The 15,897-nt window shown below is 44.2% G+C and overlaps 1 protein-coding gene across 2 annotated transcripts in view; it reads left to right on the top strand.

Annotated features, from left to right (window-relative positions):
* The window catches only part of SLC5A1 (solute carrier family 5 member 1), a 53,108-nt gene that overhangs the window by 11,820 nt on the left and 25,391 nt on the right, over positions 1–15,897 (top strand). For both annotated transcript variants that reach the window (XM_032603555.1, XM_032603557.1), the window contains exons 3-5: positions 8,702–8,806; positions 9,408–9,467; positions 10,645–10,749. In XM_032603555.1, coding sequence (XP_032459446.1) covers positions 8,702–8,806; positions 9,408–9,467; positions 10,645–10,749 — 270 coding nt within the window. The remainder of the gene's footprint in view (positions 1–8,701; positions 8,807–9,407; positions 9,468–10,644; positions 10,750–15,897) is intronic.

Below are 15,897 nucleotides of genomic sequence, written 5' to 3'. Positions count from 1 at the left end.
AATCTTCCAGGTGATTCTGACTAGGGTTGCCAGATTTAGCAAATAAAAATACTGGCTGGCCAGTTAACTCTGAATTTCAGACAGTGAATGATTTTTTAGTATAAGTATGTATCACGCAATACTGGCACATACTTTTACTAAAAAATGTATTCTTTTATCTGAAATTCAGATTTAAGTGGACATCCTGTATTTTGAGTCTAGATTGTGGTGCATGCCAAAGTTTGAGAACCACTGTCTGAGGATATCTCAAGGGAGGCATCCAGCACAGCCCAGAGTAGTGGAGAGGAGGCCCTGAGATATCCTGGTAGCATTCCTTAAAGGAAAGACAGAAGCTGAGAACAGGAAGCCATCTCCAGAGCTCTGGACATTCTGGGTGTTATATGATCCATTAACAAAGAAAGTGATTCCCCGAAATTAGCTGAGTGCATTTTCCATTTGAGCTATGAAGATCTTGCTCCCTCCAAGAGAAAATGACCACTCTGTCTAAGGAAATTCAGGGAACTCCATCAAAACATGGGCTATGTAAAAGCATCATTAATATTTCTTCTGAAGAGTATGGCTTTGTGGGGTAAAACTTTCCTAAAGATTTCTCATGTGTCACTTCATTTAAGCCAGAGAACACCCTTGTGAAATAGGCTAAGAAGGATTCTTATCCTCAGTTTATAGTGGAGAAAACTGAGGCTCAGGGTAGTAATATGACCTGTTCAAGGTCACATAATTTGTCCTGGCAGAGCCAAGAATTTTTTTTCTTTGGCCGCACTGCATGGCTTGTGGGATCTTAGTTCCCCTACCAGGGATTGAACCTGGGCCCTCGGCAGTGAGAGCGCAGAGTCCTAACCACTGGACCAAGATTAAAACTGGGTGGGAAGCCTCTCAGTGTGCTTAATAGGAGGGGAAGAAGGTGGGGTGGGGGGCAGGCACACCGTTTAACTGTGCTTTCAAGGCATATACAGGGCACTCTTTTTTCAATCCAGTGGCTACCTCTGATGGTAAAGCTAGAAACACACACAGAACCAGTGTCTGTTGCTTTAGGCAATTCTTGACTCTTCAGCTCGTGGTCCTGAGTGTTCACATACTATCTTACTTTGCTAAGGGTGCGGAAGTAAAGAAAAAATGAATGTGTAAACTTGAATCACTTTCTTCCTCTGGGCTTTAATTTTGTTTTCACTTGAAAGAATAGGGTTGACCTTAATTATTTCCAAGGTAATCCCTGCTCTAACATCAGATGACTGAGTGTTGGCAAGTAATAGGCTTTCCCATATATTTCCTATTTTCTATTTTATGTCATATAAAACATAATTTTCAATTAGCATTCAATGATATTTTCATGTCTTTTTCTACAACCCCAAAAACAAATACATAACTTCCTTGCATGCTTTGTTCTAAGACTTCAGGCTCTACAAGTTAATCTGAGACCACCCTGGAATTGTTGCCCTTTATTGTTAAAGGTATTAAAGAACTGTGTTCTGATTATAAAATTACACAAACTCATTGTGGGAAATTTAGAAAAATATAAAAACACACTTAGTGTTTTCTTTTCCAGAGATAATCACTGTTTAATTTGGATATCTCTATCTCTATATCTATCTATCTATCTTTAAAAATTTGGGGATCATATGGTATATCTTTGTATGTTTTTTTATTTGACATTTTTGTCACAATCATCTCCTCATAACAAATTCTTCAAAGCTATAATTTTAAAGGCAATGTAATATTTCATCCTAAGTATGTACCTTAATTTATCCAGTGGTTTTCCTATTGTTGGTCATTGATGTTGTTTCCAACTTTCCTGTATTGTAAATAAGGTAGCATTGAACATACTAAGAAAATCCTTACGTATAAGTCTTTCTCTGCATCTCTGATAATTTCTTAAGATAGAATACTAAAAGTAGGATTGTATGGTGGAAGGAGATGATCTTTGGATTTGTGCCAACAAACTGCTTTCCAGAATTACATTTCTATCAGAACTATGTGGGAGAGACTATTTACTTGCCAATACCAAATATTATCATTTAAAATTTTTTGCCTATTTGATGGACTAACCCTCAAGGTCGGATCCCCCTTGAGGTCTTGGTCTCACTAACACTGAGCTTACAGGTCACCCTTTTGACATCTCAGAGCAGTTTAGAGTCTCTAGTCAGCCCCACTGTCTTTAACGGGCCCCGTGTGGGCCTGGCAGGACAGGTTTATTGCTCTTCCTCAGGAGAGAGCCGTCCTTGGCATGTCCCCATTAAGAGTTCTGACTCCATGCAGCCAGTGGGAATAAATGCAACTCAAAGGCATTTGGTCACCATGGTTCCTGTCATTTCCCCAAGAGGAGACTCCAAGGATTTGCTGTCACTCACCCACCCACTCACTCACTCACTCAGCAGACTTTTACTGAGTACTTGCCATGTGCAAGAAAGGTCCTATGCTAAGTGGAAGTAGAAATGCTCTTCAAGAGCTAGAGGATATTTGGGGGACAACACTTGTACGGAAGCAGTTACCAAAATAGGGCCTGACAGGCACCAGGAGTGTGCAACAGATGACAGGTGGGGTAAGAGGTCAGAGGAGGAAGAGATTAGTTCTGGAAGGTGTCAGCAGAGAGATGGGACTGGGCTTCCCTTTGGTCACTGGGACAGTGTTTTTGCAGGTAGAGCTTGATGGAGAGGGAGTTCCAAGCAGAAGGAAATGGTGTAAACAAAAGCAGAAGGCAAGAAAGCCCAGGTCATATCCAGGAGGCTGGGTCTGTGTGATTTAGCTAGAGCATACAGGACTTGGAAGAGTGTGGAGGGGCTGCTGGGATTGGAGAAGGAGGGTGAGGCTAGATTGCAGAGACCCTTGAGAGCCTGTAATTCCTCTTACCATTTTCATGCCATGGCAGGGCAGAGGAGCCCTCCAGTCGGCAATATTTATTGACTCTGGTGGTTGAGGTCATCCTCTGGGAACTCTTATAACCCCCTCTCTTGAGAAGACAAATTGTGGAAGGATTTCCCACAAAGACTTTAAGTGGCTTCTGTAGACTTCCGTATGAAATGTCTCAGTAACTTTGCTATGGCATGAGGATACTTGGGAAGTCTTTATTTAATTGAGCCTGCTGGGTCTGGGGTTCACCAGTGAGACTGGTCAAAGCTTGTTTCAGTCCATGTGCTATATGTTGGCATGTAGAGAAGTGACAGTGCCTCCCACTGGGTGGCCCAAATGCCATGGTAAACTCCGGAAGTTCAGTAGGGGATTTTGGAGAGAGAGCCTCTTTCACCCCAAACTTTTTGTTCTCCTCATCTTAGCATCCCAAGTTTGTAGTTAGTCGCTGGCTTCTGCTCCCAAAGAGAGGTCAAAACAAGTTTAAGGAGGAACAGTGACTTTCAGTGCAGTCTAGGGCAGGTTTCTCAAACTTCACTGTGTGTAAGAACTACCCTTACTTCTCTGATTCAGTAGGTGTGGGGTGGGGACTGAGCACTCATAGCTCTCCTAAGCTCCCGGGTGAAGCCACTACTTCTGGCCCGCAGAGCACTCTGTGAGTAGCATGGTTTAGGGAGCCCATTTCTAGGGTTGAGTTAAGCACTGAAGGAGCGATCACTAGATGGACTGATGTCTGCCTTTGGTTTGAGAGGTAGATGCAGTCCCGGCTAGCTTCCAACTCCAGACATTAATAGTTGGTATGGGGAAATGAATTTGGCCAGTTGTTTTCCTTGTGGTTTAAGTGGTTGTCCCTTTAGAGAAGGCTCATGGGAAAACATCAGATTTGTGCCAAACCCTGGAGGGCTTGAAGTGAAAAAAATTTAAGTGATAGAGCCACTGTATTGTTAAGGCAAACCACATTATCAGGAATCTAAATTGCAATGAGAGGAAATCTATTCTTATTAAATGTCCAGATAATTTAGAGGCAGATTCTCTGACAGTGATGGGAATAAGAGGGACTGGCTTCGTCCTCAGCACTGCCAAGACCCATGGCTGAGAGGCAGGTTTAAAAGTATTTGAAGCCACATGATGTTAAAAACAGATGGTAAGTCAAGAAGGGCAGCCTGCTTAGCTCCGGACAACCCATGTCTGGACTGGTCTAGAGGCCCAGGGTCTGAGACCTATTTGGGGACACAAGTGGGGCTGAGGGCAACAGAGAGAGCAACAAGGGCTGCCAGTGAGGAGCAGACACATGAGAAGAAGAAGCTTAGCCTGGAGAAGATTTGAGGGTGGGTACAACCCCTGTCCTCAGATACTGGAAAGACTAGCTTGTGGAAGAGAGATTTGACTTGTTCTGTTGCACTGTAGAGGGCACAAGTAGGACTAAATGGGGAGATTTAAGCTCAAGGTAAAGAAGGACATTGCAACCATTAGAGTTGTTCCACTATGGATTCAGCTGCCTCGTGAGGTGGGGCGTTCTCTGTCACTAGAGGCACGCATCCAGAAGCTGACCTTCACTTGGTGCGGGGGGAGCGGATTCTCTAATTTCTCCCTAGGTTTTTCCCTCCTGCCAACCATCTAGGATAGGAAATTTAGGCAGTAAACTATGATTGTGAATTCCCTAAAGTCAAAGGAAAACATAGTCTTTTTCTCTTTGTAATGTAATGACATTACATTATTTCCCCAATTACCATGCTGCGAAACCTGTTGGGTTTGGTCAGACCCAGCACATTTTGCACTGTGACAGCAAACCATCTAAATACTTGGAATGGCTTCTTGAGCCCCATCAGAGAATGAGGAAGTCCTGGAAAGAAGTTAGTCAGAAGCAAGGTCAAGCTGGGAACATTTCAGAGGAAGTCTGAAATCCTGAACTGAGAAGGAATGTGGGAGGAAATTACAGAGAAGGACAAGATGCTTCATAGGTCACTCCCTAGATGGGGCATGATTCCCAAGTGGACATGAACATGGGTGAGGTGTGGACAGAGAGGGCTTTTGGGAAGTCAGAGTGATGAAAGCATTGTTAACAAGCTCCAGTGAGAGGAAGGGTGGTGTGAAAACCTGTCAGAGGAGTGTAGATGATAAAGCGATGATGTATGTATTAGCCTGCTTGGGCTGCCATGGCAAAACACAACAGACTGAGTGGCTTGCACAACAGAAATTTATTTTATCACAGTTCCAGGGGTTAGAAATCCAAGATCAAGGTGCTGTCAGGGTTGATTCTGGTGAGACCTCTCTTCCTGACTTGTGGACGGCTGCCTTCTCTCTGTGCACATTCAGTGAGAGAGAGAGAGACGGAGACATAGAGAGAACTGGTGTCTCTTCCTCTTCTTATAAGGACCAGTAATATTAGATTAGGCCTTACCCTTATGACCTAATTTAATCTTAACTTCCTCCCTAAAGACCCAATCTCCAAATATAGTCACATTGAGGGTTAGGACTTCAACATATAAATTTTGGAGGAACACAGTTCAGTCCATAACAGTGTCCATTGTAGCTCTTGTGAACTGTCTTTGAGGGTGAAGTGACTGTCCTCTTGGAGGAAAGAAAGGACACTGATTGAGGGTCTGCTGAGTGTGTCATTACTGATTTATAATCTCCTTTGACTCCTGCACAACCTTGTCATGGGAGAAGATTGAGGCTTGCAGATGTTATGATCACCCAGATTGGAAGAGGGCAAGAGAGCATTCAAACTTTAATTTTTAAGCTCATGCTGCCTTTAGTGTGAAATCTTGCTGAATTCCTGGGACTGCATCTTTAAACCCGGAACTGCCAGGAAAGACTGCTTGGCAGGCTCATTTGGCGGTCCGGAAGGGTCTCTGAATAGGGAAGTGACTTGATCAGAGTTGTGCTTTGGAGAGGTCATGTGGGTGGGGGGAGACTGGAGAGCACCTCGAAGCCTGTTAAGAAGCAATGACAGCCTGTACAAGGGCGATGTAAAAAGTGCTAGCTGCCTATGCCATTGTGAAGGCAGAGTCAGGGTTTTGTAAATGACTGAGTGCAGGTCACGGGGCGAAGCGGGGGAGGTCGGATGAGGCCAAGGTGAGCGACTGGAAAACAGTAGTGACCATGATAGAAATGAACTGAACCTGGACTAATACCCGCAAAGCTCCCCTGGCCCCCATTCCATCAGATGGTGAAGGGCTGCCTCAGGAAAGCCTACAACTGCTTAAAGCCCACTGTGCCCCTTTGGGGGGATCTTGGAGAGAAATTGTTGAACTTAAGGTTAATCTAGTGCTGTTAATTATTACTGGTAATTATGCTCTTAATAGTGTAACATTAGGCTTAATAATTTATCAAGTGAGAGATGATAAATGAAAAAAAAAAGATGTGTAATGACAGGCAGGCTACATGCAGAAGGGAATCCTGATTAAAAGTGAACTCTTATCCCCACCAAGCTCTGAGGAGAGGAAGGAGGTGGATGTGTTTAAACAGCCTGCTTTCATTTTACTGTTTGTGCTATAATGAGGACGAAATGCAGTCTAGATCAATAGAATTTTTACACAATGAGAATTCCACTTATGGTCAGAGCCAATGGTTATTTACTTCTTTATGCAAAGCTTACTGGGTCCTATTCTTTTAACAAAGGCAAGCATGCATATGTTGTACAACACAGTTTAAAGTACAGATAACAAAAGATTAAACTCTTAAGCAGCAATAATCAAAGTACACAGTTTCCCTTCTTAATGAATGACGTCCACCCAGTTACTAAAGTCCTGAATCTAGGGGTTACCGTTGATTACCCTTTCTCGCATTTCCCACGTCTGATACATCAACAGGGCTCATCAACTTTGTTTCTAAAATGTACCCCAATCTCTATGCTTGTCTTTGTCTCAACTGCCACCACCTGAGACCAAGCCGCTATCCCCTGTTACCTACAGGCAGCAACTGCCTCCCACGTGTTTTTTTGTTTTCTTTCTTGCCCCCAACAATACACTCTCCACATGCTTGAGAGCAATACTTAAAAACAAGTTAGATCCTTTCCCTCCCCTGCTTGAAACCCTCCAGTGGCTTCCCATCAGACAGAGTAAAATCCACTCTCCTATCCTGGCTTGCTAGGACCTACGTGATGTATCCCCTCCCAACTTTCCAGCCTCATCTCACACCACCCACCATACTCCAGCCACTCTGGCCTTCTTTCTGCTTCCCAACCATGATGACCTTCTCACTTGGGAGGGTGGTGGGGGCGTGGTCTTTGCTTTGCTGGAAAGCTTTCCCTCTGATCTCAGCATGGTTGACTTCTTTTATCATCTTGATCTCAGCTTAGAGGTCACCCCACAGAGGGACCTTTCCTAGACTAAAGCAGTCACTCTATCTATCACATCTTCTCTATTCTCTTCACAGCACCTAACCACTTTTTGATCTTTTTTGTTGTTGGTGGTGGTGCTTTTCATACAGGAATCCCCAGTGTCTAGAATGGCACTTAACACATTGAGTAGGTGCTAAGTTAATATTTGTTGAGTGAATGAATGAAGGCACTTACACCACTGTCTCCTTATCATTCTGGAGACCTCCTGGCCTGGGCTTCAGAGATCTCCCTCTCCTCTGACTTAGCATATGGCACTAAGCACCCACTGTTTTATATCGAGGAAAGGTTAGGACAGTTTCTTGGAGTAATCTGCCTTTTGGGAAATATGTGTTTTGTTCCAAATTTGAACCATATTGGGGATATTAGACAAATAACTACCAGCCTCCCCCAATTGCTCAGCAAAACTGGGGATAATTATACTAGTTTGGTGATCATCAAATGTTGCTATGCCTTCTCCTCCTGGGTACAGAAAAGCTCTAGAACTTTTTGGAGTTCTCTTGGACCTCAGAGGCGGTTGAGTTGATGGTACAGTACCATGATTGGTCAGTTCAAAATCCCTCTCTTGTTTCACCTGATACTTTCTCCTTCATCTCCTATTCAAAAATCCCATTCTCCTTTCCTCTCCTAGGCATCAACTCTTGGGTATTTAGTATATGTCCTTCCAATTTGTCTTCTAAGCTATGTTTTTAGACACATGTATATCTTTGAAAAATGCAGTGTTTTGTGCATGTATCCATAGGACCTTTGTAAAAAAATAAAAATACTATATCAAGGGAATTCCATGGCGTTCCAGTGGTTAGGACTCCATGCTTCCACTGCCCGGGGCCTGCATTTGATCCCTGGTTGGGGAACTAAGATCCCACAAGCCACGTGGTGCGGCCAAAAAAACTACTATATCGACTTAGAGAGTTATTATTAGCATCTCTTGTTACTTGGGAGCTCATGGGATTACAGAATTTAACAGCTAAGAGTCACTTGGAAATCATTGGCTCTACCCCCTGCCTTCTTTGACAAGTGACAAGTAACTGATGTCCAGAAGCTTCCTTTTAAATGATTTCTTTCAAAAAAACTGTCCACATTTCCTGAGATCCTGTATTGGTCAAGGTCCCAAGTCAGGAGTGTTGGGGGACACAGAGGTGAATGGCACAGGTCCTGCTTCTGAGCCCTCCGCTGCTGGGGAGACTTCCAGAGGAGGTCGGTCGGGCTGTGGAGCTTCCCATGCCTTCTTGACTGTTGTGCATTGGGCTCACAAGGGACTCACAGAGATCTGATTTGGGGATACATCCCACGACTCCTTCCGCAGTCCTCTCCTTTTTATCTTTGCTATTACCCAAGTCCTCACATCTGCCTTCTGAACCAGTGGTCCCGGCAGACTCCAGCATAGTCAAGTTTCTGGCTGGCCTCTGCTCTTTCTTGTCCTTCTCTTGGATGACATGTCTCTTCTATCTTTGGTCCACCCCTGAGAGTCCTGGTGAAGCATGGGGTCCTCACCCGACCATCTCTTTGTGTTTCCAGATTGGAGCCTCTCTGTTCGCCAGTAACATCGGAAGTGGCCACTTTGTGGGACTGGCAGGAACGGGAGCAGCTGCAGGCATCGCCACTGGGGGCTTTGAGTGGAACGTGAGTAACATCAGAGACACTGTGTCCTGGAGCTGGAAGGATCTCTAGCTGTCAGCCAGCTCAGTCTACACTCAGAGATGTTCTAGATGTTAGAGAACCTCCCAGGGCCACCTTGGAGTACAGATGGATGAGGGGCACAGCTTCAGGAACCCCAGGGTCCTGCTCCCCTTCCACCATGAGAAATCACTGATTTGATGGCGATAGCGTTTCTTTCTTCTTTTAAAAAGCCAACCCCTCCTGTACCCTTTCAGCCATATCAGAGGTTTGGAAATACCACCAGATTTCCACTATTATTATTTTTTTTATTTTTAAAAGCTCTCTAAATGGTATTTTACTCCTGTAAACCAGGGAAGAGGCAAAAGGAGCTGTGATGTCAGTGGGCAGCCCCCCGGGTTCCTCTCCACTGTTGCCCAACTGTTGTTCCTGTGGACCAATCAGGCATCAAAGGCCTTCTCCAAGCACTGATGGCCACTTAGGGAGTTGTGCCCAGAGCCCAAAGAGAAAATGCTGGGTGGATGGTCTGCAGCAGCTGCAAGCCCTGCAGGCAGCAGGATGGGCTAAGGTTCCTCCTGGTTTGACTCCACCTCTTTTTTGGTTTCAGGCCCTTTTTTTGGTGGTTCTGCTGGGCTGGGTGTTTGTCCCCATTTACATTAAGGCAGGGGTAAGTATTTGCTCTGTTATTATGTAATATATATTTCCTGCTGGCAAATATCTGTGTGAACTTGGTCCTCCTGGAGGGCAGAGGAGACTTTCTGGGATAAGAGCCTATGACTTGTCTCTCTTTCCTGGGTTATAAAGTTCCTGACTGCTCTCAGGGGCATTCAACAGATCTACTTGGCCACTACTTGTCCCTCTAGGAAGCCCTCCTAAGCAACCTCACTCTATTCAGCACTGAAAGCATCACATCCCCTCAGTCTGGGTGAATACTTGCAAGGCACTGTCGTGCATTTGCACATGATACGTAACTGTCTGTCTCGGCCCCTGGAACAGAAGCAACGTGAGAAAAAGAACCATATTTTCCCTTTATTTAAAAACATCAGCAGCCTTTGTGTGCTGAGCATGCATCTGGTACTCAACTACCAAATGCATGCTCGGTCTCTTGACTAAACCTCTGACATTTTACGTAAGAGAGCTTTAGCAACATCTGTCCATTGAGATATAATGAGCACCTACCATGTGTACGTCTATACATTAGGAGCTGAAATCAATAAGAAAAAGGCACCGGCAGACTCTGCATCTTCTGGAGGCTTATGGACTGCTGGTGATACATGTCTGATTCCAGGAGACAGCAGGCTCAGGGTTGAGAACATGAGACAGAATGTGGTTGGAATTTGCAGAAAGGAACTGGGAGAGCAGTTGAGCTGGCCTGCAGCCACAGTCCTTGGCAAGGCTTATGTGCAGAGCAGGGTGAAGCACACACCCAGCCTGGACACCTTTTTTGGTGCACTGAAAAGGTACCACCGTGGTTATGATGTCTTGTTCACAGAAGGTGCTTTGTATAGGACTATCTATTTATCTATCTCCTCCTCCTTCAGGGCAAGGATCTGCCTTCTTGGTTATGTGCAGGCATGTGTTCATTAAAAAAATTTTTTATTGGGCCCTTCTGGGGCCAATGTCCTGGGATGTGTCCCAGCTGCCTCTGCAGTGGTAGGGCATGTGGGATTGAGATGAGCAAATGGATGGAGGATGGGGACATCTGGCCACCTCGCAGACTTCTCTGACCAATGAAGGTTAACCCTTGATCATACCTCTCACACCGGGGTGGATGCCTCTGCTCTGCTTGCTCTGGGCCTTCTGATCACTCAGACTGGCAGTGACCGCCCTTTCATCCCATGCAGGTGGTGACGATGCCAGAGTACCTGCGGAAGCGATTTGGAGGCAAGCGGATCCAGGTCTACCTCTCTGTTCTGTCCCTGTTGCTGTATGTTTTCACCAAGATCTCGGTGAGTCCTCTGCCCTAGGGGCTGAGCACTGGCTGTCTCAGAACCTGCCTACCCTCGCTCCTCACCACATGCTGGCCCACCAAAGGGCAGTGCTATATGTTTCCATTAACTCGGTCCCTTAGGCTTTTTTGCTTCTGAGGGTAAAGTCCTATTTCACACATCAAGGAGTGAACACATGGAACTCCTTATCCTCTACTGTGGGGAAGGTTGAAGACATAAATGGTTCAAGAAGGTTCAGTGAAAGCTGTTCTTCTGTTCTAACAGAAGATTAAAAGGGAGTTAGGGATGCCTGAGGGCTGGCCCCGACCTTAGAGGTAGCTGTAAGCCTTTATGCCCTGTCAGGGTCAGAATCTGGCTCCAAGTGACATTTCTGATGCACTTAAACATGGGCAGTCAGTGGCAACTCTGGAAGGGAACTCAGAGATTTCCCCTCTTCCTTCGTGAACAGGGAAACAGAAACTCTGGGGATGGAGATTCTTGCTCAGGAGTAGAACCCAAACTGCTGTCTCCAGCTCACTGTCCTTTTCACTGAACAAGCCTTCTTATATTCATTCAGAATCAGCTTCCTGGGCCTTTAGTTGCTAACCCTCCAGGGGATTTTTGCTCTCTCTGAACCCAGCCACTGGGGTGGACCCCCTTCCATTTAGCCTGCCTCCCTGCCAACCTGGAGCTGCAGGTCCCAATATGCAGAGCTGAGATTTCTCAGGGATTGGCTGGCCATTGCGGTGTGTTTGAAAGCTGTGCAGAGCTCTTGGCTGACCCACTGGAGCAAGGCTTGAATTCCTTCTTTACTTCTCTTTTCCTTTCTTGAAAATGTTCAAGTCAACTCCTTTTGATGGTAAAACAAAACAAAGCGAAAGACCCAGGAAATCATCGAAGTTCTGAGATATATTCCCCCTGACAGTCCAAAAGATGGCAGGAAGAAAAAAGTCCGCTTATAGGTCTTGCCTGGAATTTTTTTTTAACCCCTAAGGAGATTGTCAGTCTGATAAAGGTTAAAGCAACAGTGGAAAAAAATTTTTAAAGAAGGAAAATGTGAATAAAGAATAACAGAAAGAAAATAGGACCTTGGTAAGAAAACTATCTAGGAGAATAATTGGAGGAAGCATGGGGTTGTGGAGGAGCTGGGCTTCTGCTCTACTGCTCGCCAGCAGTGACCAGGGGCCAGTAGCATATTGCTTTACTTCTCTGGAGCTTAGCTTCTTTGTGAGTAGGATGGGGATAAAAATTCTGCCTTCCTTACCTCCCTGGGTGGTAGTGAGGATCAAATGGATTTTCTTGAAAACATGAAGCGTTTTTGGGATGTAAGTTATGATGATGATGAACATGAGAACCATCGACGCTCCCGTAAGAACCCGTAAGAAGCTCCCTGGATTGCTTCAGCACCCTAACATAGCTAGAGAAGAAGGCTATATATTCTGGATACTAGGCCCTTATCAGACATATGATTTGCAAATATTTTCTGCATTCTTTAGGTTGTCTTTTCACTTTCTTGGTAGTGCCCTTTGATGAATAAAAGTTTTAAATCTTGATAGAGTCTAGTTTATCTGTTTTTTCCTTTTGTTGTTCATGCTTTTGGTGTCATTTCTAAGAATCCATTGCCAAATCCAAGAGCAGAGAGAGAAATGGCATTTTCTGTGCTCACATAGGAAGTGGTTCCAGCTTTCCCCCTTAGCCAGCAGTTACAAAGTACTCACTGCTCTATCAGAGGGGTTATCTCATTGACTATCGTCAATTTTCCTCTTTTTTCTTTTTCTTCCTCATCTAGCACTAAAGGTGAGATTGGACCAATCTCAGCACTTGTAAAAGATCTGCCCTGGCTGAAATCTGAGTCAGTTGGATCTGAACTGAGCCTTCTCTTCTAGTTAGGTAGGGTAATGAAAAAATAGCAGCTCATGCTTTTATTGCCCTGATTACTTAAAAGTGAGAAAACAACAATATTAGATAACATTTTCAATTTTTTTAATTTTGAAAAATTTCAAACATACACAAGCAGAGATAGAATAGTATAATGAGTACTAATGGACCAAATTCTCATCACTTGGCTTTCACAATGAACAATATTTTGCCGTTCTTGGTTCATCTCTCCCCTTCCACCTTTTTTCTCCAACAGTATTTTAAGTCAAATCCCAGACATCATGTCATTTCACTGTAAATTCTTCGGAATGCACCTTTAACTTTTAAAGAACTTAACCATTGTGCTATTATCATGCTTAACAAAATTTATAGTAATTTCTTAATTTAAGTAGTTTAATACCTGGTCCATATCCAGATTTTCCTGATTATCTGAAAAATGTCTTCTTACAGTTGATTTGTTTGAATCAGGATTCAAATGAAATCTACACATTGCATTTGACTATTGCTTCTTTAGAGGAAATGTATATATATATCTTCAGCCTACCACAATAATTTTTCACTTTTATGTTATTACTTTCCACATGCATACACTTTTTTTTTCTTGACTGGGTTGTCTTTTTTGATGTTGAGTTGAAAGTGTTCTTTATATATTCTGAATACTAGACCCTTATCTGATACATGATTTGCAAATATTCTCCCATTCTGTACGTTGTCTTTTCACTTTCTTTTGTGTCCTTTGATGCACAAAAGTTTTAAATCTTGATGAAGTCTGATTTACCTGTTTTTTCTTTTGTTGCTCATGCTTTTGGTGTCATTCCTAAGAATCCATTGCCAAATCCAAGATCATGAAGATTGAATGCTAGGTTTGCTCCTACGAGTTTTATAGTCTTAGCTCTTACATTCAGATATTTGATCCATTTTGAGTGATTTTTGTATATGATGTGAAGTAAAGTCCAGTTCTCCCAGAACCATTTGTTGAAGAGACTTTCATGTCCCCACTGAATGGTCTCAGTGGGAACATGTGCTCCGGGATTGGGCTTTGTCTTGGAGTTGGGACTGACACCCAGCCTTACTGCTCCCTCCCTGCCCAGCTTCCTGACATAAAGTGCTACTGCCCTTGACTGGTGCCTGTGTGCTTTCCCTGCCTATGTGGTGATTCCACCTCCTTCACTTTCTCCTCCTTTCCTTCAGGGTAGTTTTTAATTACAAGATGAAAACCCTGGGCATTTCAGTCTTATTTCCTTGGAGACTGGTGTGCATAGCCTGGACTGGGAGTTGCTGGGAGGGGTAGAGAAATCGGGCTTCCTGAGGGAGGGAAGGTCAGGTACAAGAGGAGAAAAGGAATGTAAGTGGGAGGGTGGGGAGGTGACCCTGGCACTAGTGGAGGTTGGTGAGGAAACTGCTCCTAGCTCCTTGGTTCAACTTGTGAGATAGCACCTGTCTACTAAGCATGTAGAGGAGGGCACTGGGATTCCCTTTCTTGGAAGCAAGCCTTCTCCAAGTCCACAGTTCAGGTCGGTGAAAGTCTGTTGGCTGAGCTTTGCCCTTGGAGCTGATGTAGCAGTAGTCATAAAAATAATCTTACTGCTCAACATCTTTGCCTGCCTTCCCAATTACCTCACCTATTGTTCAGGTTACTGATTAAACCTCCCTGGACTTGGGAACCCCCAGGTACCTGAGGGGCAGCCTCCCTCAGCTCAGACCCTGATGGAGTCCATCCCCCAGCAGATGGCTTTTTCTGAATTTTACTTTTGAACAGTACTTAGTATGGTCTGCCCCCTTTCTGTGTGATTTCTGCGGTTCCTTACTGGAGGCCTTGCCCAATGTCCTACCAGCTCCACCTGCTGCCCAGAGCCAGCAATCCGTTGAATAATGCACACGAAGGATGATAGCTGCCTTTTATTTGGTGCCAATAGCTTTACTTAGTCTCCAGTAGGGGCTTAACTTATTCCATCTCCAGTCCTCATAAGAGTTCTGTGCAGGTGGGGATTTTTATTTAATTTTCCACTTGATGGAGGAGAAAATTGAGTCTCAGAGAAGTTAAGTAATTTGTCCCAAATCACATAGCTAGTGTATTGCAAAGCCAGGACTGGAGTCTGGGTCTCTCTAGTCCCAGTGTCTGTGTTCTCACAATTCTGCTCTGTGCTTGGATGGGATGAAGGCATAGGATAACAGGATAGATCATCTAGTTCTATGATCTATGCTCCCATTTTACAGAGAAGAGAAGGGGCTTTGTGGGGTCAAACAGTAGCAGAACTAGATTGAGAAGCAGAGTCCCTGATACTGAATCGAAAGCTTTTGACCTTATGTCCCCTGGCCTTCTAAGTCCAGTACAAACAAGTCAAAATTCAAGACCTTGGGGAAAATTTAAATAGCCAGTTAAGTGACCTTCCAATTTAAATGAGTTTCTGAGAGTAGGATTTGAGAGGACTGTAAAGGGAGAACATCAGCTGCACACCGGGTGTATAAGGGATCTGCAGGTGGGACATCTAGGCAGTGGGGAAGGACAGGGAAGGGTCAGACAGGCAAGACTTTGTAAATTTGGCTGACTTCAGGTTCACCATGGGTCACAGAGCATGAAATCTTTAAAAGGATTACACTGATATTGACTGTACTTGCTAGGAGCTCACATTAAGATACACGAGTTCAGGGCTTATGAACAAAAGGAAAGAATTGTTAGTTAACAAAGTAAGGTAATCAAGTATTTACATTGCACACAAACAGAGATTAATCACTATTGTTGTGTGTGTGTAGACATGGGTAAGAAGAGAGGAGTGGCCTTGTGATATTCATGTCCAGACAGGGAAAAATCAGGGACCTACCAGGAAGGCTTTGGGAGGATGCAGGGATCCAGTGGGCATGTAATTGATAGGAGAGAAAAAGTGAAATGCATTTCAGATGGAGAGTCCCAGATGTGGCCCAGGCCATTGAACAGGGGTGGTGTGGAGTCTTGACTATGGTTGCCATCTTGTGGCTATGTCCTTTTGGTTTCTGAGACCCAGACTTGATTATTCCACCCAGACTTGATTATTCCTCCATGTAATCCTGAATTTTACAGGCTCCTTCCCGCCCACCCACTCCACCCCAGCACCCTGCCTTACCAAGTTCAGAGAAGCATTCTGTTCTGTAAAATTTCCTGGCATTATCTGTCTTATTCAAATGTGCACAATCACTTGAGGTAAAGCCTCAGATTTTATGAATTACATGTGATGACCAAATGTCCCTATTTATATTTCCTGGGGCTATTATCACAGATCACAGCTGTAATAAACTTTTATAGCAACTATGCTA

The sequence above is a fragment of the Phocoena sinus genome, chromosome 14 (genome assembly GCF_008692025.1).
Source record: "Phocoena sinus isolate mPhoSin1 chromosome 14, mPhoSin1.pri, whole genome shotgun sequence".
NCBI lineage: Eukaryota > Metazoa > Chordata > Mammalia > Artiodactyla > Phocoenidae > Phocoena > Phocoena sinus.
Note: the sequence above shows the minus strand (reverse complement) of the source record. Positions and strands in the feature narration are given on the sequence as shown.